Here is a 25,992-nt window from a genome sequence, read left to right on the forward strand (position 1 = left end):
TAGGGTCTGCTGCAGTAATTAAAAAATCCCCAAATTTCAGTTATTTGGGTTAACAGAGCTCTATTTCTCACTCATGCTACATGTCCTCTGTTGTTTAGCTGGGCGATCTGCTCCATGTCTCTTCCTTCTGGGACTCAGGCTGGCAGCAGCCATCATCCTGGATGCCTCTTGGTTGTCATTGCTGGAGGAAAAGAAAGTCTGGAGGGTCTTGGACTGGCAGATCATGCCATGGCCTGGCAATGATGTATATACATCATATATCGAATGATACACATCATCTCCTGTCACATAGCCCCGCCCAACCACAAGGGGGCCAAGTTGTGCATCCTAATATTGCCCAAAAAAGGCATAAACAAGTGATATCCCATGCAGAGCACTAATGGCTACCACGGAAGTCGTTACAAAGTGTGTGACACAGTGCACCACATTACAAGTAATAGGGAGTGAGTGTCCTATGACTATTCTTTATACAATTGCTTAATAAAGGTGGAAAGCATTATGCTAAAGCATAGTCAGGTAAAAACCATACTATGTGGGGACAATATAATAAGGCCCAGGATGCAGCTTTGTCAGTCGTGGTTAATGTAAAGACAAAATCCTCCTGGAACAGGCCTCCAGCGGCCAAGGAGGTAAAGCAGAAGAGGGAAGCTGGCTGGTTGACCAGACTGCAGTAAACTGCAAAGGGGGCAGGGACTACTAACTTCCAGCAGATTTACTGCTACATGAGGCTGTGAACCTCAGACTACTAGGTATTCTGGTTTTTTAAAAAGAAACTGGAAATGTGGGCTTGTTTATAAAGTCTCCAAAATCAAAACTTTTTTAAAAACAACATGCAAACCAGTCAAAACATGTCTGTCAGCCAGATGTGGCCTGGGGATTGCCAATTCATGGAGAAATTCTATGTATGTTGCTGACTCCAGAGTCATCAGTTTTAACAATCAACTGAGCAAAAGAAGTGTTGCGGTCCCCCTGGGAGAGGGCCACCGAGCTCACATGACCACGACACGGGAATGGAGGGCAATGCCACTCACTGGTGGCCCTTAATGGTGAAATCACTACTGAAGAGGTCTTGGCTTTGCGGGAACCAAACGCCTGCCAAGAAAACTCTCAGGAGGCATATTCTAAACCCCAAGAGACCAGGGGCCTGGCCTGTGCTTGTTTAGCACTGCGTCCCCAGAATCTCCAAGGAAGTCCAGCCAATGGAAAGTGCTCAATAAATATATGTTAACAGAATGTGGGTGGTTGCGTGGAACTAATTTAAAGCCTGTTTCTGCAGACGGAAAACATGTATGACAGCCTTTTTTTCACCCAATTACACCAAGAAAAATGGCTTTTTCAGGACGTTCTGCACAACTCTAAACTGTTATGTTGCACAGAACCGTCAGTGCTAAACAGTGGAACTATAACCACATAGCATGTTTTGTTTTGTTTTGTTTTTTGCCTTAAAGAAGTGATTCCTATAGGAGCAAATTCAGCAGCTTCACGTTGTCTCCAAGCAGCCCAGCACGGCTGGGAGGCCAGAGAATGGCCCTTCCCACGCAGCTGCAAGGATGTGGCCAGCAGGGAGGGACCTGGCGGTTGAGCCGAGAAGCAAGGAGCCGCAAGTGGGATGCGGACCACACCCTGGGGAGTGAACAGAACACTGGCGTCCCAGTGGATGCTGCCACAGAGAGGTGATGACTCCTGAGGTCCCAGGGAAAGGGGATGCAGCCCCAGGAAGAAGGGGGGGAGAGGTTCCCTGAACTGACAAAGACTAAGGTGTGGCTATTAAGCAGCCTGCATGCTTGAGATGGAAATTAAATTCAATTAAAAAGAAGACAGAGTGATTACTCTCCACCTCCAGCCTGTGGCCTGAGATCTCATATGCCCTGTAAGACTGCTGTGGGTCGGGGTCCCTGGGAAGCAGACTCCCAGGTGAGCATCAGGTACAGGAAGTGTACTGGGGGGGGGGCACTCTCAGGATCAACGCCTGTGGAGGAGGGAAGGAGGTGGGACTGAGCAGGGGAGATGCTCGCTGCTACGATGCAGCCTCCACGAAGGCCTCAGCGCCGCAGGGGGTTCCGAAGCCGGGCTGCTCCTTCCCTGTCTTGAACTGGGGCAAGGTGCTGAGCTTCCATGCCTCCACGCTACCTTGCCACCGGATGTGGGCCGCCCCTGAGAAGGAAGACGTGGCTTTGGGCAAAGCCCTTTTCTTCAGCAGAGGGCTTCTGCCAGCAGCCTGCCCGTGGCTTGGGGAACATTTAACTCATTTACTCAATTAAGTAATGTTTCTGAGTATGTTCCCAACAGTTACTTCTCTTCTGCACGGTTAGGGTGGCAGGAGCACGACTGCATGAAACCCAGTGACTTTTCACCAGTGGCTTCAATTTTCTCTCTGCACCAAACCCCGTACCAGCTCTGCCTGGATTTTCACTTCTTTCCAGAGTCTCCTCTCTGGTGACTTGTTTCAGAGGCAGTGAAACAGCCCAAAGGCCAGGCAGGCTGGGGTCTGCCCTTGAGTAAACTGAAGGGCTCCCGAGCAGCCCGGCAGCATGGCCTTGGCTGTGGGTCCTTCAGTGCTTGGGGCAGAATGATGACTGTGCAAGGGACGCAAACCCAGCTGACCTCTGCTGAGAGTACTAGCAAGACGTTGGATTCACACGCTTCTTTAGATTAAGCGTTAATCTGGCAGTAGATTCAGAACACTGTGCTGGGTAGAGAATTGGGGTGATTATTTCAAACTAGCCAGCTGATCAATTAACAAACAAACCCACAAGGTGTCTGCCCTTGAAAGCTGATTTTACACACACAATGTAATCGTTGCCAGTTTTTAGAAAATTTAAAAAGAACCGCCACCTAGTGCCAAACATATACTCCAATAAATCACCCTGTCTGGCTCTTCAGAATCTGAGACTTCAGTCCCAGCGTCCGTGTCGTAGCCTTATTAATGAATATCCGTGTGCTGAGTAAGTGCTGAGCAGTGTAACTATTACATTTACCAGGGCTCAAACGCACCCATAATAAATAGATACTCATTTGAACCACATGAAATTGCCTCTTTTGTAGTTTAAAAAGCTATCAAATATCAACAGTTTCATACGGTTTAACCTCAATGACTTCTAAGGTTTTCTACCTAATGGATTTTCCTCATTTCAAAAGTTATGGTAAGAATGTTTCACAGATAATAAGCAAGTTGGAAAATTCCTTCCTTCCATCCTTTCTTCCTCTTCTTTCTCTCATCCCTTAGCAAACACTGACTCAGTGTCTTGTAAGAACAAGTCCCTTTGCTGCCAGTCTTGTGAGGGTGCAGAACTGAGTAAGGTATCGCCCTTGACCGTGGGTGGTTCATAACTAGCGAGGAGACCAGCCTGAAACAGTTCACAGCAGCACACAGCCGGGCTTGAAAGAAGGAGCAGGTGACACATATCGCAGGGCGAGGAAGGAGAGGAGGGGTCGGGAGAGACCCACGGAGAGTCCAACAGTCCCTGCCTTCGTTGAGAATTTGCTGTGTCAGGCACTGGGTGGTGTCAGGGGGATGAAGGAGTTCTGGGATCCAGTATCACAGAGATGGTGGGGGGTGCAGATGCCTTAGGAGGGGGGGGTGCTTCTGACTGCGAGGCTCACAGTGAGCCATGACATGGTTCAGGGGTCACAGTGAAGAAAGAACCAAAGGCCAGCCTTACGTAAGCATGCCCCATGTGTCAGGCACCGGTCCTGGGGCTGTGCCTGCATTAACTTAGTCACCACGCACGACCCTTCCAGGAGGCGGGTATGATTATTTTCACAAGAGGAAACCGAGACACAAGGAGTTCACACAACTTGTCAAGGGCCTGGCCCTGGGGCCCACACAGGAGACGCCCTTCAGAGGGCACTGAGGAGAGTCTGAGAACAGAACGAAACATGCCACACAAAACGATGGATGTATAGAGAACACCTAAGACGCAGGTTGCTTATATTCTAGGAAAGTAGGTATAAAAAATGCTGGGAATATATATACACACACATATATTATTATATACATATTGTATATTATAATAATTATTATATAGTATTATATTAAATACACTAACATTACTTATTATTGTATGTAATGTGATTATATAATATAATACATAATAAGAATTATATATTATATAATAAGGCAATTTTGGAACTAGTGCAAAATAATAGTTGATTAATAATAGATACAATTATTATATATTATATGCAATATATAATATATAACAACTCTTCATATATTCTAGTATATATTCATATATTCTTCATATAATATTTATATATGAATATAAATAGCAATATATAATTGTATGTATTATTAACTGAAACTATGACAAAATAATAATTAATATAGATATAATAGTATTTATTATACATGATAGTAATATATACACATTATTAATTAACTATTATTTTCGCCCTGTTCCAGAGTTAGTAACAGTCCTACTCTACTGACTAACCAGTGGTTTCAAAGAGTGGTCCCTGGACCAGCAGCCCCTATGTCTCCTGGGAAGCTGGGTCCCAGCCCAGATGTACCGTATCAGCAATGATGGGGGTGGGGCCTGGAAATCTGTGTAGAAACAAACTCTCCAGGCCATTTTCATATATGCTAAAATTTGAGAACCACCGGACTAGAAAGAATGTGACTAGCAGTCTAAACATTGCTGACCTCTCTTTATCCCATTTTTAGCTGTTAGACACTCATCGAATTGGAAGAAAACCTTTGCTCTCTTAAGTAATAACCGTTTCCATTTTAATATTCTCTAAACTATTTAATTAGTAGGTAAGTTTCTCGTAGATATTAGAGGTTAGGATTTGAGAAGTCCAGGTTAATGAGTATTTTTATTTTATTCCCAAATTCAGCATCGATTATTTTTCAAGGCCACAGATTTTCTAAGAAAGGCACGCATTCAATTGCTTTCTTTACTGGTGGAGGATGGAAGAGGGGAAGAAGACAAACACACTGATTTATTTAACAAGCACATATTCCAAGTGTTTGTTTAAGGGGCCTTGGCAGAGGGCTCCGGAGAAGAGAAGGTCCTATCTTGAACAAATCAGCCCTTTGGGCTGAGGCAGCTCCGCAGGGCCGGGTTCAAGCACCGGAGTGCAGTAATGAACTTTCACTTCTCCCCTTGCACCTCGACATAGAAAAACTTGTGAAAAACCATTCACCAAACTTACACTTTCTGAAATTGGGAAGAGAAGGATGACAATTAGCTTAGGTAACAGTGTCATCATTTAAAAATGGAAAAGGTGGGCTTTTAAAGTTTTGCCAACAGCGATTGGCTTTTGAAACTAAAATTGAAGATGCCTCAGTACTAATGCACCTGCCTCTGATGGTGCCCTGGTCTCTCTCCATCCAATCCATCTTCACACTGTCATCAATTCCTCTTTTGAAAACTTATACCTCTGGAAGCTGCTCCAACTTTCAGGCATGAAGTCCAAACGTCTCAGCCTGCTTTACGTGGCCCTTCTCCCACTCACCCATCTCCTCAGCCTCCCCTCCCCTGCCTGACCCTCTTGTCTGCCCAAGAGTCTTCCTCTTTACAATCCTGTCACCAACCTCTGCCCACACTTCTCCCTCTTCTAGAAGGTCCTTCTCTACCAGGCATGGGCCTTTTTGCTTTGTGACTCCATTAGAGCTCTTCTGACTGCAGAAAACAGAAACTCTACCCAAACCAAGGCTGGAGCTGCTCAAAAGATCCACTTAAGAAAGCAAGAGCCTCTTCCTTAATTCTTTTAGTAAAAACCCAAGGGCTCAGTTACTGTGCTTGTGACACTGGTCTATCCTGAGCTAGTCCTTGTAATTGTGATTGGCCAGCTTGGAGAAGAACAGTGCTTGACACAGATAACGTGAAAATCCACTTCTTCATATCAATTACTGACAGTTAACAATGAATGAATGAATGATCGAACTGTCCAGTGCAGTGTAATAAGACAATTATATCTACGAGACAGTGAGGTGGCCAAAGGAATACACGTCCAGGAAGGCTTGGGTGAGGTTAGGGAAGGCTAATCGCAGATCCGGAAACGCCTGAGCTTGAGCTGCAAAAATCGGTAGAGCTCCCTAGGTCAGGGCAGGGGCTGGCCGAGAGGAGAGGGAACACTGCAAAGAGCTGGAGGCGCTGGGGAAGGGCTGCGGGCATGAGGCCAGCTGGTGTGCGCAGAAAATGTTCACGGCTTGTTATGTGCTGGCCTCTTGGACACAGCTGGGGAGACGAAGTGGATAAGGGCAAAGAGATGTGTGCATGTGTGTGCAGCGTGACAGGGCAAGGGACAAGGTCGTAAAAGGCCCTGCGCGCCACCCTAGGAGTTCACTATCAGGCAGCTGGGAGCCCTTGAAGAGGCTTTTACGTCAGGACAGCCAGCGGTTGGGTTGCAGCTCATTTGCTAGCTGGGTGGTCGTGAATAAGTCACTTCAGTCACCCCTATTCCTCCCTCCCAGAGCTGCTGTGAGGGCAGAACACACAAAAGCACCCCCTCCTGCACCTGGTACGTGATAGATGCTCAATGCATGGTAGTGTTTCTTACTCTCCTTGTGACCCGGTTGGATTTTTACACTTCACTTACTGGAGGGAAAAAAAAAAGGCCAGAAAATTAAAAACTCTGTGTCTATCATCTTACAACCCCAGAGTTCAGCCAGCCGTTCAGAGCTGGGGGAACTGGGTAGCGCATTACTTCCTAGTGGTCATGAGGGTGACCATGGCTTCAGTTTCCTTTCATCCCAATTTACTCCACCCTGATTGGAAGGGGTGAGACGCAGGCCTGCTGCTGAAGACGTGCATTTCATACTTGTCACTTTGGGACTTCGCGGAGGGATACAGACAGAGCTCGACAATATTGCCGAACCCTTTTAAAATTCATGCAGCTCCAGGCTAAAGATACACACAGGGATTTTCTTTCAGAAATCACAGAGGTAGGCGTATTTGTCTGTAATGAACACTTGTCTTCTGAAGGAACTCCCTTAGCCAGATGTATTTCTTCCTAAGAACAAGTCAGTCAAGAGCAGAAGACGATTAGACTTCACGCCACAGCGAGACAAGAGGCCTGGTATTTGAAGAGGGAGACAATTCCCAATATAGCGCTTTGTTTAGAAGCTTTCAAACCAGACACAAAGCAAGTTAATTTACTCTGTCAGTGTGTAGAGTAGAAAGCACAGCAGCTTTCAACAAAGCCAGGTTCTAATTAATAGTTATGAGTGATATAACCAGCAAGTTACTAGTTCTTTGACTTTGGGCCGTCACAAGGCCTCCCCAAGCTTTGGGTTTTTTTTTGTTTTTTTTTTTTTTTTTTTTTTGCTTTCTTACTGATAAAGCGCAGGAACTCCAAACTTAAAGAGTCCTATGAAGCTGAATGAAATGATGTAGCTTTATAGTGGCTTAGAAACAATGCCATGTCTGATAAATGTAAAGGTTTTTTTTTTGGTAATTATAAATTTCCTAAAATCATTCAGGATTAAACATGGTAGAAGCCTTTTATATCATGAATTGTTTTACATGGAATTCAGATAAACCGTGATAAACCACAACTAGCCCTACTCTGTTAAAGGCATATGGGGACAATGACAGCTCATCATTCTGTAGCTTATTTGACTCCTGACTTGAGTATAAAAGAAGGATCTGTTGCACATGACAGTGATTTGACTTCTTAATAATTATTTTAAGCCACCAAATCACACGAAGACAACACACGTTGTATTTGTGAACTTTAACTTATTCTTCTGAACTTAGACTTTGTCTGCTTCGTAAATGGGGACTAGGTACAAAGTGAATCATTAACTTTGTGGAAACTTCAAAGTGATCATGTGTCAAGAGAGACAAGACCAATCGGGACGTTTATAAACTGCCGTCATGAAACCGAGCCAGACATTTCATTATTGAGGGATGAGTGATGCCAGTCCTGCAACCTGCACCGTAGGCAGTGGTACAAATCACATAAGATGTAGCCTCGACAAGTCTCACTTCCATTAATGTCGATGGAAATTATTCAGGAAACAAAATCCTTCCTCTTGCCCACAGTTGATCTGGGGGGAAAAATCCCTACAAATTATTAGAGGCTAAGATTTTAATTCATAAAGACTAAAGGTGGAATTTTGACCTTTCTTTCTCTTTCAGGGTCTGCAGGTTTCCAATTTAGATGGTCTGTGCTACTGATAACGCAGGAGGTCTTGGGTTCAACAGAGGCTCTCTTTGGTCATATCTAATACTGCAGATGGGGCTATGTGCCTGTTTAAACAGACTACCTGGCAAAATCATGAGCAGATAAAAATCTGGTTTATCAGAGTTCACTAGGACTCTTTAACAGACTGCCTTGATCTTATTTGAGTGCAGGTAATTATTAAGAAATCTACAAATAGACCTCTTTAGAGCCAGGGGGCCAGAGACGGAGAGACGCAAGTCAGAGGTGGCTTTGGGGTTACTTCCCACGTCTAATTGGTAACCCACGTAGTACATTCCCACGCATTTCAGTAAACCCTAGATGCCCTTTTTTTCTGATTTAAAATTACTGTGTTAAAGATGGATAGTGTGGGTGATTCAATTGAAACAAAAATGGACTCTGAGAATACCTGAGCTTTCTCAAAAATGGTGACAAGCAAGCGGTGAGTGCAGAATGAGAGTGCAAGGGGCAGCTGGTGGGGGTGGTGTGAGTTATAGCTCTTCTGGGTATAAAGATGGAGACACTTACACCCCACACAGACGTTCCCATGCTCAGCTCACAAGCTAAGCAGGAATAAACGGGCTAACATCACTGCAACAAGCAGCAGAGTGCTGGGGCCCAGGGCAGCTCACCCCAAGTCCTCAGGACTCAGTTTCTTTCTCTCCATTTCCAGGCTCCACTTTCTCAGGGTCTATGTGGCAGCTGGAAGCCTTCAGCCACCCAGACTCTACTTCCTGTTGAAACTAGCCTCCAGGAAAAGGGCAAAAGGATCTTCTTGCGGGAACTCACAGTGAAAGCCCATTGGTTTCACGGGTTCTGACTTGACCACCTGCTCACCCAGAAATGTGACCCTGTGGGTCAGCTGTGAGCCACCAATCCCTTCTGGGATCCCAGAAGCACACAAGCTGAGAGTGGGAGAGGAGGCAGCTCTGAGTGCCGTTTCCAAGAGAGGTTCCGGGTGGCAACACGGACAGCTCCTCACTGTAGGGGTGGAGGCGGGGAGATCGGTAAGTCCTGTCAGACAGACACACAGACGTGCCAGGAGAGGCCCCAGAGGAGCGAGAGGGAGGGTGACAGCCTGCACTAGACCAGGGAAAGAGCATAATGGGCTTCCCCCCAAAGGAGTCTCATCCCACCAGTGCTTGCTGGCACCATGTCACCTTAAGCTTTGGGCCTCAGTTTCCCATCTGCACAGGGAAGGGAGGAAGACCAGCCGGCGGTTCTTTACTGGCACACACATCAGAATTACCTGGAAAGCTGCTGTCCGATGACATAGGCCCCAGAATCAGCTCTGTCGCCCACCCCGGGGGAGAACCATTGGGAAGAACTCTGAGGTCACAAGCAGAGCAGGCAGCAGTCCTAGGTGACACAGCCATTTACCCCGCACAAAGGTGACAAAAGTTGCATAGTAACTCCTCCCAAACACCTACCTCCCTGGAGACAAATCTAAACTTCTTTAAAAGGTGTGCTTCCCATCCATCAAACGTCTGCCTAGAGCAGCAGTTCTCCAAGTGTGGTCCCCCATTGTTCGGGGTACCCCACAAGCCTCTCAGAGGCTCATAATGTCAAAATTATTTTTATTAGTTGTCTCTTCAGGGGAGAGAATACTCAGTGGTACAGAGCATGCTTAGCATGCACAAAGTCCTGGGTTCCATCCCCAGTCCCTCCGTTAAATAAATAAAAGCCTAATTACCTCCCCCCAAATAACTGACTTTTCCAACTGATCGACATTGAAAGTAATCTTTAAGAAATGACCCTTTGTTTTGCTCCATTGTAAAAAAAAAAAAAAAAAAAGTAAATAACATCCACATTTACCCAAAAAGGCTAAAAATACATTCTTCCCTTTCCCAGTGACATATCTGCATGAGGCCAGAGCTTCTTCCTATACATCAAACATATTAACATATTATCACAGATTGAATACAGAAGCAGACGTGAAAATCCAGCTGCTGCCTATTAGGCCAGACACTACAGAGATTTACAAAAATGTAAAACAATGCCAATATTCTAATTTTTTTTGTTTTGGAAATGGGGTTATTTTTCACAAAAATATGTTCTTCACACAAACACATACTGAATTTATTACTGTTATGTTTAAAAGAATTAAATTTTTTTCAGCTTTACTTTCTAATATAGTAGATATCAACAGATAGAACTCACACAAACAAGAGCTCTTTGGGGTCCTCAGTAATTTGAAGGGATATATATATATATATATATATAAAAGGGCCCTGAGAGTAAAAAGCTTGAGCACCTCTGGGCCAGAATCTCAGTGAATCAGATCATTGGGACCATTTTTACATCTGAGTGTCCCAGGATGGCAGAGCTGCCCACCTGTTTATGCAGAGAATGAGCACGAACCACAAAACAGACACCCCCTAGCCATTGCCTAGCCTGATCTATGCTATAAAACCTGAGGAAATGATGACAATTCAGTAGATACATTGCTGAAAATTTGTTCTCGCTCATTACTCCCACATCTGTTGAGTATGGTCCTTTGAGAGTGCAGCCAGCATGTAGCACTTTCCTCAGCCACTAGATGGCACTGCTTGCATAGAAAATACTTAAACGGGGGTTGCATCAAACTGTTTTCCAGAGAGGTTTTGAATGGGGATGAATAGAGGGTTTGGACCATCTTACCCTGACAGACACTGAACGCATTAGGATGACTTTCCTTTTTGTTCCTGTAAAGTTCCAACCTTGAGTCCACTGACAGTGAGGGACTGGTAAAAAGAGAAGCTTTCTGAAAAAAGATAAGTCTAGTGGACAGAACGACCTAACTCATTTTTAGTTATTCTTCTATTGTGAGCATTCTCCACTTCAGCTGTACCTCAGAATCACCTGGAGAATCTAAATGCCAGATGCTCAGCCCTTATCTCAAGTAGTTAAGTCTCTTTTCTGGGGGTGTGGCCCAGGCATTGGTATTTTTGAAAACTCCCCAGTGGGCAGGCAAAGTTGAGAATCCTAGTCCTATAAACTTTGTCATTAAGAAAACCACCCACTGGCCCCTAAGGAAGAGACACTGACTTTTTCTTGTCTCTTCATTAAATTCTCTTAATCCTACTACATTTAATTTCTTCCCAGCATTTAAATTTTAGCCAATAATCTGGGAAAAGGACCCAGGAAAAAAGGAGCAAAGCAAACCTCTGAACAAACTCATGTAACCAGAACCACCAGACTTTCCTGTCTTAAGAATGTTTCCATGGAGGGCTTTTTATTTGTAGGTAGAGGTGAGAAAGAATGCCAGTGCCTAAATTAGAACAAAAAAGAGCCTCAGAAATAGGAGGCATTAGAGAAGGTGGGACAGGTGTTCTCAAAAGAAAAGGCTCCCCAAGTATCTGATAACCTTTACTTTCCCATCTGACCTTTCATCTAACCAGGGGCTGAGAACTGTAGAGTCACCCAGGGAACCTTAAAAATAGAGACTCCCGGGCTTTACCAGCGGCAGCTCTTATTCACTAAGTCAGGGGGAGCTGCACAGGGGTCCTTTTTTTTTTCGTCAAAAGCTCCCAGAGTGATTCTAACCTGAAGCCAGCTTGAAAACCACTGACCTAGCTAAATCAGCTCTTTATCAGACTGCATGATAAATCCCACACCGTTAGAGGACTCTGATTTAAAATAATGCTCTGTAAAACCTGGTTTCATGAGCAAATGTAATCTAAGTTCAGATCCATCCTTACAGCATTACATCCTATTCCATTTTACGACGCTGTGCACGAGGAGGAAGATGGATGATCAGAGCCATTACCGTACCTGTCACTGTTACTAGCTAAGTTATGCTCATCTTCATTTAGCCTTTCTCCTGAGAAAAGACTGGTTATGTCAGTTACGTATTATTTCCAAGGGACTTCCTGCGGAGCAAAGCCACAGGTTTTCCAGACCCTGTAATCCCAGCGCATCTTTTTCAGCCCCTGATACTTTCTACACAGGCAACGCAGGCTCTCTCCTTGGGGAATTGACGTGGCACCTCTGCTTGGTGAAGGGCTGTGGGGGACACCATGTTTGAATCAACTGTCCTTAATGAAGTCACAAAGCCTCCCTGCCCTCCAGGACAAAGACCCCTTCCATAAGGGCACAGTGGTGGAGCCTGTTCAGGAAAAGGGCTATCTCATCATCTTGCATTAATGCCAGTTATGGTGAATGAACGTTCTATGTTCTACAGGAATTAGAGCAAGGCTAACACACTGCCATGCTTAGGTTTTGTTCTATTCACTCCCTGCATTGGTTATTCTCTGCCACCCCACCCCGTCTCACATTCATTCCCTGACCTGCTTTCACCGATGGTGGGGAGACTGACTCTTAGGAACTGTATCCCTGGCTCCTTTGTCCTCTGGCTTCCAGTGGGGTCTGTACAATGGGAGATTCAGGCAGGAGATTAAAGGGTGGAAGGAGAGAGAAGCTGAGGTATTTCTTCCCCGCCCCCTCCCCTGAGTGGTGCAGCACCTACGTGTTGCACGCTGCTCAACTCTGGAGGCCTCTCTCTTGTGAGTTTGCTTTTTATTCACACCCTCACCTCTGGTGCCGCCCGTTCTGTGGCAGCCCCCCTCCTGTGGGAGTCTCCACCCCGGCGGGCATCAGACCCCAGAAACCCGAGCGCCTCCCGCCAGTCCCGTCAGCACCAGGGAGAGCACAGCTTCCCACCACTGCCGGTCCCCGGGCAAATCCCTTGTTCATCAAATTCTCTTAAAAACCCCAGTGAATGTGTCTTCTATTTCCTGCTGGGCTCTGACTGCTGGAACACCTTTAAGACTAACTGCAGTCTGAATTCATTTTTTACTTTTCAATCATTCATGCAAGAGTCCTGTATGTATAACTTGTGCTCCTGAAAGATCTTAACTTAAAAAGAGAATGTCTAAGTGGCAGGTTACTCTGAAGCATTTTTTTCTATCCAAGCCTCTGTGATCTCTAGATGTCCTTGAAATACTCCAGACAAATGAGCTGGTTGCCTCAGTTTCCTGTTGTATAAAAGAAGGGGGAGGCATGGTAGGGTCTCCAAGACCCTCCTCCTCCAGGCTCTAGCTTCTCACGAAGCCACAGCGAGTCAGGGTTTAGCCCAGAGGCAGAAGGAGCCCGCATAGAGAGAAGGCGGTGGGAGATACGGGTGCACCATCTTGGTGTATCTGAGGTACGTTGTTCCAATCTGTTCCACTCTGAAAATTACCCACCTGTTCATTTAAGTGTTTACTCTGCTGAGCCCCTCGTGCGTTGGGCTTTAGAGTTGGGATGTGACCTGGGCCTCCACCTGGTCAACTTCTAGAGGAGGAGAGGGGCGTCTAAACCACAGGTTCTCAAAGGTTCTCAAACTTGGGCCATCTGGAGGGTTGGTTACACACTGCCTGGCAAGCAGGTGCACCCCCAGAGGTCCTGACCCAGTAGTGCTGGGGTGGGGCCCGAGAAGGGGCATTTCTAAACAAAGTCAATCAGATGGTTTCCGAGATGGAAACAACAGCAAGAGCAACGCTCTGGTGAGTAAAACATCACCAAGGGCCATCAGCCCTCATGGGCCTGGAGGGGAGGACCACTCAGGATGAGCCAACCCCAGTAAGCGAGGCCTGGAGATTCACTCCCTGGGGGGGCCACTCCTTCCTGCTCCAGGACCATGGAAGAAAGTGTAATACAGATCTTAGGCAAAGATATCTGACAGGCCAGCTGCCTCATATGGTGGAAACTGTGAAATAAAAGAAGAAAGGATCACCCTGGATGTAGAGAAAAATAATTCTGAAAAAAAAAAAAAGTGGAGTGGAGGGTTGGAGATCATTCCTCTCTGGAACAGCTCATCTGTAAGAGAGGACATCCTAACTGGGCTCAGGGCCCTGTGCTCCCGAACAGGCCACTCACTCTCTTGTTGTCTCACAGCAAGACAAGGAGAAACCAAGAAATCAAAGGCTTCCTTGCTACCGTAGAAAAGTGGGAGGAATCTTGGAGCTGGACCGAGGCAGCTTGAGAAAGGAGGGCCAGGGTGGGGTGGAGGGGCATGGAACCTGGCGGGAGGACTGGGAAGAGCCCAGGGGAGCACAGTGGTGGTGTCCGTGGGAGGTGGGGGGGGCCAGGTCAGGGGGGGAAGCAGCAATCAGCCCAATTTTGGGGACAGTCAGGTCATAGACTTTATTTGGTGATTTAGGTCCTCTGCTACAATTACCATCTTCTAGCCCCCAACCTTTAGGGAGAGGTTACTCAATGCAGGCTCTTTGTTGACAATCCAAGAGAGAAATGAAAGAAAAAGGGAGCTATCAGGATGGGGAAGAGGGCTGGTGAGAAGGGAGGGGACAAACAGCCTGGGGCCAGAGGGCTGGAACTGTGTTTGCCTATGTGGTATGTTCAGTAGAGAAAGCGGTTTCCTCAGGGTTTGCTTTAACACATGTGAATTTAGAACATAATGTATGTTCTTTTTTCTTCCTTGATTTTTTGCGTACAATACTGCATTTATCATGGTTCAAAATTCAGAGGATGAAACAGTAGCAGAAAAGAGTCTCCTTCCCACCCTGGCATCTGAGACACCCCCTTCCCCTCCCCACAGGCAAACCTGATACCAGTTCTTGCATCCTTCAAGGGATATTTGACAATTTTACAAGGAAAAAAATATGTAAAATCTTTTTTTCCCTCGTTTCCGCAAATGAAACCACACTATGCAGACTATATTGCAAGTTTGTTTTTGCATTTGGTAACTCTGGGTAATCTTTCCAAATAAGTCCATATGAAAGTGTCCTCATTCTTCTCTGCAGTTGCAGAACATTCCTGTACACGGATGTACCATAATTCATCTAAGAAGTCCCCGACTGATGGGCATTTAGGTTGTTTCCTGACTTTTGCTATTATAAAAATAATGAAATGAATAAACTGGGTAAGATATAATAAAGTCTTAAATGTGCTTTGATTGTATCAAGGATGTAGATGATTTTTCTCCAGTAAAGCATAAATGCAATTTAGTTCAGCAAGCCGAATTTATTTACCAGACGTGATATTGAAAACGTTGTTGGGAGAAGGGTAGAGCTCAGTGGTAAAGTGTGTGCCTAGCATGCACAGGGTCCTGGGTTCAATTCCCAGTACCTCCATTAAAAAAAATTAAATAGAAAAATAAAACTACCTCTCCCCGCTCAAAAAATTTTAAAAAATTTGTTGTCATGTATATTCAATTCAATAGGGCATTCTTTACAAGACAGTTTAGTTACTATAGCTGGTAATAACAGTGTATTTTCAAAAACACATCATGTCAATACTATGTGATTCTGACCATCAATTGACTTAGGATGCTCAAAAGCAAGGGTGTTTGCTTAAAGCAATAAGGCAATAAGAACAGAATGAGGTCCAGCTGTGCCAGAGTCAAGAAGCTTTGAACTTGGGAGTTAGGAGGCCTGGGTTTGATTCCTCATCCTGCTGTTGTGACTTTTTCAATAAAATGGGGATAATGATTCCTGCCCTCTGTACCTGGCAAAGCTGTTCTGAGGATAAAATGGGAAATTATTTCACGTTCATGAGATCTGTTTACGAACTGCAAATGTCTGAACCAATGTTAAATCCTGCTATTCTTAGATTGCTTACAGTGCCAGTTTTGGAGGTCAGCAGACAATCCATCTAGGGAATAAATTCTGAAATACATTTCAGGAAAGAAATTACACTGGGCATGACCATTTTAATTAAATGCACCAAGTGGTGGCCCTTAAATATCATAATGTTTTAAAACTCCATTAAAGAATCAGAAAGAAAACAGACTGATCTATTGGCTAACAATCACAAGGTTCTTTGCACCCTCCCCTCTCCTTGCTTCATTTACAGTTACTAAAATCAAGTTCACTGCTAACCACCCTGACAGAAGATAAATCTGGAAGCCACTCAAGTCTGATGGGGTAGTTAACATCTTTTTGCCAATTAACACTTAATATTCTCGGATTTCCAGGTAACACAGTCTCTCTGGATTCATTTGGAAATGATCAATACTGTAAATGGGGGGCAGAGTTTGAGTGCTCTGGAAAATGAAATGCTCAGCTGTCTGGATTTGAGAAATATTAGGAAACCTTCCCATTTCACTCATTAAAACCTTCAAGACACACCATTACCAAAGCAGGTAGGTGCCCCGGGGATTTCTCAGTCAATCCATTCAAGTTTCTGCCACCTCTTTTCTAGTCACTACCTCCATGGCAACAGTCCACCGACCTGCCCTGAAGGGAAATAGAATTTCTGGCAAGATGGAGACTTTTAATAATTCCACTTGTCAATACAGGTCCGAGGGAAATAGATGGAGTCGCACCAAGTTTCTTAACAAATCCACTGACAAAATGAGTGGCCCCCAGCAAGCGACCAGACCCAGTGTGCAGAGTGTCCTCCAGGAAAGCCAAACATTGCATCATTAGTGTCCAAGAAATACACACCAGCAACACCTGCCCATCAAACCTTTCACTGAGGTTGGACTTCTTCCTTCAACATTTTCTTTATTTACCTTTTCCTAAAAAGGTGAAAAAGTGTACTGGGCAGCTCATTCAAAATGATTACTAAATTGACTATTAATGTCTCCCAAATGTACCTTTCATACAAAATGATCTAAATAAAGCAGATACTTTGTTGTGCAAGTTTCCTTACGGGACTATCATCTAGAAATATTAGCTTCTAGTGACCAAACCTCCGTCTGGTGGGGGAGGACAGGGGTCTACCAATGTCAACGTCAAGACCCAGGATCTAAACTCTCACCCCAAACACACAAGAGTCACCCCCTCCTCACCTCTTTTCCAGGAAATGTTCAAGTGTGTCGCCTGCAGTTGTAACAGATTGCCTTTCTGATGGCATTGCTCTCTGATTCAGAAATATAAATACAAACACTGCTCCAGAGATTTATTTTACAATTCATCTTCTGATTTGTCATGGCCAGGAAGGCCAGCTTCCAGATTTCTGTTCTAAATTACTTTAGAACGGATTTTGCAAACAGATTAAAGGAATGGTTTTCGCCTGGATGGGAAAAGACTCTGAACGTTGGGACTGAGGTCCTCTCTCTCTTTTGTTGAAATGTAAACAATCAGAAACCCCACCATGTCCCAAATCAATTATTTGTAAAAGAATAAACAGGTGCTTTGGAGACTCTGGAGTTATAAAAAGAAAATGGCAAATGATTTTTTCATGGGCCAGCTGCTCAACTGATGTGATTCTGAGGAAGGTTCTCCTAGGCTCTGAAGCTCAATTAGCAAATCAATTAAGATCATCCCCGGTCTGCCAACAGGACCGCCTGCCATCCTCTGCCCTCCTCCTCCTTTCTGTGCTTTCTGGTGCATTCCCGTCGCCGAAGCCGAAGCCCAATCTGTCAACCTGAGGTTCCTTTGCTTTCTGCTAACACTGGACAACAGGGGAAGAGGGCGTCCGTTCCGGTTTAATTAAGGATTATCAACCACCAGAAGGAGCTGCGCTTGCCCCGCTTCTTACTTATATCTGCCCCAGTCCAAGCTCGCCTTAGAAGCTGGGCTCAGCACTGACTCAGTGGGGGCTGACTGGCGTGGTTGGCTGTCACTTTCTTTCAGTGGAATACAGATAGGACCAGGCAAAGCAGATGGTTCCTAAAGGGGCACATCCAAAAAATCTGCAACTTACTAGAGAGGAAAATCAGATCTTTCTCGCCATATCCTGCCACGACACAACCAGCTTGAACATCTCCCACTTAGGAGTTTCTCATCCTCGCCGAAGCATAATAACCCTTCCCTTGGGGCAAAGGACAGCCTGTCTTTTCCGAAGCCTCCCAGAGATAGCCAGCATCACCGCTAATGCGCCCATCTCTGTCAGTAAAGTCTGTTACCCAGGTAAGACCACCTTCAATAGATGGCTGACGTGTGGATCACGCACGGTCACCCAGTCTTAAGAGAAGCAGGCATAAATGTCATGTATCTGGCTAGCTGGGTGCAACTAGAGATGGAGCCAGCAACGCCTCAAATGGCAATTACAACACAAGTGACTATTTTCATCATAAAACATTAATGGAGTTTTTTTTTTTCCTTTCAAACTCCAAATAAACTCACAGATAATTATTTGTGGAAGTTGTGGCTCTGACAATATGAGTTTGGGCAAATCACTGAACATTGCTGGACCTCAGTGGTCATTTTTTAGGACGAAAATTCTAAAGTTATTCAGGTAGAGGTGGGTCTCCTCCAATATTTTGGCAAATCACATAGATAATTAATCACCCAGTCTTCCAGCACAGATTAAACACAGAGAGAGTGTTTTGGTCCCACATGGAGCTTACCTTTTCCACAGCTGTGTGTTCTTCACTTGTGACACTGGCTTTCCTTGATTCGTTTTTAGATCTGCTTAGCCTCCTGGAGACTTTTTCTCTGAGTAAAGTGGCATATCCAATGTGTTCATAAATGGGGTTTGTTGTCATTTTGGAAATGTATTCGGAAGCCTTTGTTTCTATGTACAACGTTATCAAGCCATCTGTGACCAGATCGTGAATCGATTCAAACCTCTTCTCGCCCACAAAGTGTTTTCCATCATAGAAGAGCCTGTAGTTTAAGGTCTGGTTTCCGAACCTACCCGTGAGGAAGGAGAAATCACAGTGTTGGAAACTGGACCAGTGAATAACAGGGGTAGCTAATACTTCTCCAGTGTGTCCTGAATGCCAGGCACTGGGCTAGGCACTTGACACGATTTCCCCCATTTAGTTATCGTGCAGACCCTTTGACTGCTGAGGAAACTGAGCGTTGAAGAGTTGGGGTGCCTGCTTGAGGCTATACCCCTGGAAGGAGGCAAAGGTGGGTTTAAAGCCCAGCTAGTTCTATGGCATCATTTGGTCCTAGAAGTCACTAAGGCCACTGGGTCATTATCACTCTCACCCGTAAAAGTCAGAGTGTTCTGTCTGACTTAAAAAGTATCTTACTTTAAATTTCTGAATGGGAACTAGCCACTTCCTTCTGCCCCCTTCCCCTGTACCAGGCAATTGCCCCTTCAAGGGAAGCTATCACCACTGGCCCTGATGGCCTTTTATTATTACATCTTTGACCACCATCAGTAGAGCACCTCATGCCTCCCACCCTAATTGGTCCAGCAGAAAGGAAACAGGGATGCTGCGTGGAGATCTCTCTGCTTGAGCATCAGGGCCAGCATCCTGGGGACCTAAACATGAGGGTGCTCTCCCTGTAGCACCGACTGCCCCCTCTTAGCCTTGGTCCTGCATCTCATAGCCCCTGGCTGGCTCCCCACTGGGACTGTCAGCTCCTGCTGCGGGGATGCTGGGAAGATAGGCAAGTACTCTGCATACCTAGAGCGTGTGCTACTCTTGAAGTGCTTCCTTGTAATGACATCATTGAAGATATATGTCTTAGCCATCCCCAGTTACAAATTGGAAAGCAATTATCTTCCCACAATCACTGCACTGAGATAGTGAGTTGTGGGCTGACCTGGAAAGTGTTTCAATTGATACCATTTCTTCCCTGGAGAAAGAGCTTCCAAGTTCCAAAGAGTTCACCAATGAACTTTTGGAAGACAGTTTTGAAAACCTTCCCCAAACCTTACAGGATTGCCATGAGGATCAAAAAACAGAAAATATTTGAGCAAAGTTAGGACAGCGCAGTAAATACAATGCTTTTTGGGTGCTGTGATGTTCAGTGCTGTGGTTTTGTCATAAGAGGCTTGTGAGAGCTCTGCTCCGATTGCTTGCTGGCATGGAGCCTCGTGACTGCCATTGGGAGTTCCACGGGTCAATGTGATCCCTGAGAGAACCCCATGGACAAAGTACACGTCTATTCCAGGCACAAGTGCACAATGTGAGGAGAAGACTTTTGACAAGGGTTAAGTGAGGCAGAGACGTGTCTCAATCAGCTGGCTCGATGTTTCAGGCAGAAACAGCTACAGAAGCACCTGCTTTGCAGATAATTCCCCAAAGAATACTGCGCGTGCACAGAGCCTCAGTGTCCACCAACTTACAACGTCTGTGGCCCAGAAAATGTACATGCCTCTAATATACTGCAGAGTGCTTTGCAAACAGAGTGAAAATAAAAAATAATTAGGGGGGAATGGGGAGCAATTGATTAGTGGGTACAGAGTTTTTGTTTGGGATGATGAAAAAATTCTGGAAATGAAGAGCGGAGATGGTCACAGGATGCTGAGAATGTACTTAAGGCCGCTGAATTGCTCACTTAAAAATGGTTAAAATGGTAAATTGTATGTTATGTATATTTTACCACAATAAAAAATGGGGAAAAAATTTAAGTAAATTCTCTTGTAAAGCAGTTGCAACAGTGGATGAAATCGGGCTCACCTTAGGGCTAACGTGTAGCACCCTGGCTGGCGCTGGCTTTCTCTAAGGATGTAGGCGCCCTCCACGCCTCCGAGAAGCTCATCTGCCTGCTCTCGGGAGATGATCCCGTGAAACCTGTGAAGAGATAAGACAGTCTCTGTTCTGAACAGACCACATACAAAGTATGGACCACAAAGAGCTGGCTAAAAACGATGGCGGGGCCACCAGGAATCTACAGCTCCCCACTTAAATGAAGAGGAGAGTGACTACTATATACTTCATGATGGGCTTGGAACCACTTCTCCACATGCACCCAAACAGATAACACACATTCAAAAAGGATGAAAAAAAACAAAAGGATGAACACCCAGTCCACCTGGCTTCCTGCTACTGTCTTTGCTCACAAACTGAAAATTAAAGTCACAACCTAAAGCCAGGTTATGGCTCCTTTTTCAACTATGGGAATAGCAAAAGAGCAATTACCAACTTAGCTCTCCGCTAGAACACAGAGAATTATGTATCATCCCGATTGCAAATGAGCACTTACTGATTATCATCCTGCTAACTTCAGGTGTGGGGTGTTCATCTTAGAGGCTCATTCTCTGGAAAGACTAGCCAACCGTAGTGAACAGTCTTCCATTTCTTTAAATTTTGAGAGCAATCGCTCAGGGATATGTTTGAAAAATGTACCTATTTTTCTTTTTTAAAGGTAATGTTTATTTTTCCCCTCTGTAATTTAAGAAGTAATACACATGCATGTAGAAAATGCAGTAGGATTGCAGGCTTGGCCAAAGACTGCTTTGCTCAGGAAGGGATGTCTGAGCCCTAGAGAGCAGATAGTGACTCCAGGGAAGAGGAGAACAGGACGGGAGTGAGGGGCAGACAACTGGCCGGCTCTCTGTGCTGCCCTAAAGCAAAGACAGCTGCTCACACTTGTTACCAGAGATTTGCTCATTCTGTGTTTCAGAGGAAAGCGGGAGCTGGGTGGGGAGGTGAGGCCAGTGCCAAGGGGCCCTAGGCTCCTGGGAGAGGGAACAACACTGTCTTTCTAAGATTACCCACTCTTAGAGAATTTGGGACAATAACTTAGAGAAGAAATGTTCTGGACAGAGAATCCCCTTTTATCTCCCTGGAAAGGGGAAAATGGGGAGGGAAGCTGGCTATACAACAAATGTTTTCTCCCCCAAGGAATGCAAAGATCAAGTTAGAGGACACATGCAGCAGGTTAATATTTGGGGGAAAAAACGATGCCTATCACAATACTTACATCCTAATTCCCTTCTGTTCTTAACAACTAGACCTTACAAGCTGAAGCTTCAGTCCTAGGGAAGTGAGGTCAAAAACTGTGGCTTTGAGCTCTCAGATCAACTCTCAAAAGTCTAGAGCAGTGATAGCTTGGGAGAAAGGGGGTTTCTGGCTTCCCTAATGTTGGTTTTAAATCTTGAGAGCCAGTGCACGGAGGTCTTGGAGCAGCACTTTTCCAGGGTTAGATGAATATGCTATAACAAAGGAGCAACCCTGCTGCCCCAAAGGAGACCAGCATCCTTAGTTCTTTTGGGAGAGAGATTCAAAGAAATTTGGCCAGAGCCCAGGTTCAGTGGGTCTAAGTTGGAGGCGGAGATGCCTCCTTTGCAGCAAGAGCTGGGGCTGAAGAGGGCTAGAAAGATGATATGAGCAAAGAGACCTAAGCACAGCCCTGTAGATACAGGGCCAGTGAGTGTGTGTGTGTTGGTGGGGGGTGGGGGGGGTGGAAAGGGCAGAGGACCCTGGAAAGTTTCCCACGTCAGAAAGGACAAGAGCTGGTACCACAAGAGGTTTGAGGCTGGGACATCCAGGACACAGTTTGACAGGGCAGGGCAGGGGGTGACCACAGCAGGAAGAGGTACACACAGAGGTGGGCACAGAAACCTGACACCCCGACCCAGATCACTCTCGGGGAAGGTGGGGCGAGGAGAGCAGGAAAAATGCGAGGAGGAATACCCCAAACGGGCGGTTAACCTGAAAGCAGCTAAGCTGGAACTCCCTTGAATGAATGGACATGTTTAAGTGCTGGCCAGCAGCAGAGGCAAAGTGTCAAGAACTAAGTTAAATTCAATTGTTCAGAAGAAGAAAATGACACTTTTGTGCACTTGAAGACCCAGTGTGTGGCGCATCGGCCCTTTATGCGTGAATTTAAAAGTACCCATGACATACATATCTTGTGATCCCAACTTTCAAAAAGAAAGCCTGCACAGAGACAGGAAGGAAAGAGATGAAGACAAAAAGTTAACAACTCTTCTCTTTCATGATGGGGCTATCATGTTTTCCGCCTGTAGATTCCTATACGTTCTAATTTTCCCAAATCAGCAGGTATCAATTTATTAACTTTTTAAGAATAAAAGTAATACCTACGCACAGTGGGAAAATTCAAAATGTGAAAGTTAAAAGCTACAAAAGAGGTAAAAGTATAAACAGTAGAAAAATAAAAATTCCTTTTCCCTAAGGGTATCCTTGTCCACACTCTCTTGTGATTCTTTCTAGGCAAAAAATATATATGTTTCTGGAATAAAGCATGTACTAATCTTTGAATAGGACACACAAAAAAGACCTTTCATTTTTTAAAAAGGAAAGGGAAACACAGAATCTGAAGTTTTTAAGCTAATTTCCCTCTAATATGAAGCATTTCTTTTTTGTGGGTAAGAAAATGTTTCTTTGGTCTCCTTTCACTACATAGTTTATGTGGTTGGGGGTGGTGGGGGCGGTGGGGGTGAGAACTAGAAACTTTTATGCAAAAAAAGCAAATACACAATAAACAGTTCCTTTTGGAATTCGTGTACAAAAGTGTTCTATTTGAGAAGTATATAATAACTTTTCACTTTCTCTCTCGCTCTTTTTTTTTTTTTTTTTTTTTTTACTAATTGTGTTCTCTGTGAGCAAAATCCAAATCAGTATACTGCAGGAAAAAAAGTCATACTACAAGTAGGTTAGATGTCAGGGACATGAGGGTGGAAGACAGAGGAGGCCAGTGATCCAGGCAGATATTCCAGAGCCCCCAGCTGAAGTCCCAAAGCCCAGTAGGAAGGTTCAGAAATGCAGCCGTGGTGATTAGGAAGTGGCTGCTGGGCTGGGACAAATAAGAGGATCATTAATCACGAAAATGAAGCTCTGCTGGGTAAGGGAATAGAGGAATAAGGCTTTGGATTGGCTGGGGGAGCTTGGGAGATGGACTTGAAAGAGATTTTGCTTTATAATGCCTCCAGGTTGGATGTGGGGAGAAAAGCCAATTGTGCACCTGCCCTGCTCCGGGGGGGTGGGGTGGGGTGGGGTGTGGTGGGGGGTGATTCTGCCCTCTGTGAGCTGTTCTGTGTGCCTCAGCCCGGGACTGCCAGTTATTTTTCTGGTAATGCATATTTGCTTTGCAGGAGGTGTCTGAGAAAGCAAAGCAAACCACGAGTTGAAATTAAGAGGAAAATCATAATTAAGGTATTAAGGCAATTTGGCTAATAGATTCATGTCAAGAGAAATCATCATTTTGGTTTCATGAGACTGCAAAGAAACGGCCTGACTTTCCTGAGTGTTGCATTTACTGAGGCACATGAAAGTAAGGAATTCAGCCTCAGTTTACAATCTCTGACACCCTAGCTGTTTATATAGTATTGAGGTAGAGAAACGAAATACTAACAGAGCCACAATTATGGAAGATGCTGCCTTATGTTTCAAATACTTGCCAGGCACTCAGTGGCTGCTTTTGTGAAGAGAACTATGTGTAGCAGGAGATAGTCTCCCTCCCACACTAATGGAAGCCAAGCACCAGAGTATTATAAGAAAATTCAATACAAAAGGATCTGATTGCATTTATCCTTATTATTAAACTCTTGCACAATGGACATCTGATGAAGACCATATAATGGAAAATTTTCAACATTCAATAATTAAATGACATATGAAGTGAATACTTATTACATTATTAAAACAATGAATAGCATAATACATACTCTCTTCCATAATATTTTGGTCTGTTTTCCACCTATATTAAAAAGAAGAAAAATATTAATAATGCATTTGAATTGAAATCAGATAGATAAAAATGCTATTCAAATTAACAGAGCTAGGGTCTTGGTAGTAATTTTATTACAGTTTTTATTCCCCAAATCAGAGATCCAAGAAACTCTGGAGTTAACCAACACATTCCGATATCTTGAGTAAAAATGATCTAGAATTGCCATATTTCTCTAATCATTAGGCTTATTACCCACACAAATTCAATCACCCAATAAAAATTTCTTTTCAAAGAAACAAAGTGATCCTTATTTTAATATTAAGGAATTTATAAAGGTATCACGAAGCTTCATCCTGAAGGATAAAATATTATAAGCATGAATAAAATATAAACATTTACTTCAATCTCCATCTAATTATTTCATTATGTATTTATAATAAAAATGAGGAGTGCACCTGGATTAAAAAATAATTTTAACTTGGTCTCTTTCCAGATAAAATCGATATTCTAAGGGTCTTATTTTTTTCCAACAAATGGCTAACGGGCTAAACGTCACTTGACACCGGAGGCACAAGACGTGGAGAACAAGATTTATGAGTTGACTGAAACAATCACAAACATTCCAGAAAAGATTTTTTCAGTCACATCTTGAGCCCGGGGGTTATCACCTTGGATTTTCACCACATACATATGATAACCTACTTTACTATGAACTTTGTTTTCTCATGTCCAGAGTGTTGGAGTTGGTGAGAAATTACCATGAATTCTCCTGTTCAGCTTTTACTCTTCTAGCCTAATGCCAGTTTCCACTGAAAATGTGTAGAACCACAGGAAGCTATGGATTTCCACTGACGGTTATGACAGCAAGTTTATGTGTATTTACTTGAGTAGAATATGAGCCAGGCAGCTAGTTCAATTACAGTTGTTTGTCTACAGTCAAATGGGCGATTTTCTCAGCAGGGCCCAGTGCTGATATTGAAGGCAGTTAGTTTCCTGGCCTACCTCCGCCCTCCGGAGGCTGTGGGGATCTGAGGGGCAGCAGGATGCTATGGACTACAGGAAAAGATTCAAAAAGGGGAGCCAGGGCTCGGAGGACCACTGTCAGAAGCTTGCCTTGGACAAGCCTCCCTGGCATAAAACTAATCATCGAGACACGGCTAAATATGTGTTCACGCTTCTGTGCGTTTTACACCTGAAAAGCACTGAACCAAGAGGGGGCATTCATAACTCTTAATCTTCAAGGTGTGAAGCCTGCTCGGTGTCATTTGTGAAGGAAGATCTGAATAATATCATTAATCGAAGCACAAAGTTTGTAAAGAGGCACCCTGTTATCTGATGTGTACCATTGCTCTACATACTGGAAAGCTTTCTAATGTGAATTGAACATTTTGTCATTTATACTATTCCGTTGGTTTTCAAAGTTGTTTCTTACTCTTCTGATACTGTAGATATGTGACTACAACACCAACATGCCACAGGAAAAAATTTAAAATTAGAAAAGCCAATAGAAGTAGACAATATATAGTAGGCAAGGTATCTCTCCATTCTTTGAGAGCCAGTATTCCACATTTTGAAATGACTCCCTGTTTATAAGGACAATTTTATTTCCACCTTTTTGGCTAAGCCATAACACATGTTTGCAAATCTAGGTGTAGCTCCCAAACCCATTCCC

At 44.4% G+C, this 25,992-nt stretch overlaps 1 protein-coding gene across 3 annotated transcripts in view; it reads right to left on the bottom strand.

Annotated features, from left to right (window-relative positions):
* CHN2 (chimerin 2) overlaps window positions 1-25,992 on the bottom strand; it is a 268,875-nt gene that overhangs the window by 77,611 nt on the left and 165,272 nt on the right. For all 3 annotated transcript variants that reach the window (XR_010381638.1, XM_031455110.2, XM_064487486.1), the window contains exons 4-6: window positions 24,316-24,347; window positions 20,363-20,476; window positions 18,350-18,635 (exon numbers count right to left, since the gene is read on the bottom strand). Coding sequence is in view for 2 of the 3 variants with exons in the window: in XM_031455110.2 (XP_031310970.1) it covers window positions 18,350-18,635; window positions 20,363-20,476; window positions 24,316-24,347 (432 nt within the window). In the remaining variant the exon portion in view is untranslated. The remainder of the gene's footprint in view (window positions 1-18,349; window positions 18,636-20,362; window positions 20,477-24,315; window positions 24,348-25,992) is intronic.

The sequence above is a fragment of the Camelus dromedarius genome, chromosome 7 (genome assembly GCF_036321535.1).
Source record: "Camelus dromedarius isolate mCamDro1 chromosome 7, mCamDro1.pat, whole genome shotgun sequence".
Lineage (NCBI taxonomy): Eukaryota > Metazoa > Chordata > Mammalia > Artiodactyla > Camelidae > Camelus > Camelus dromedarius.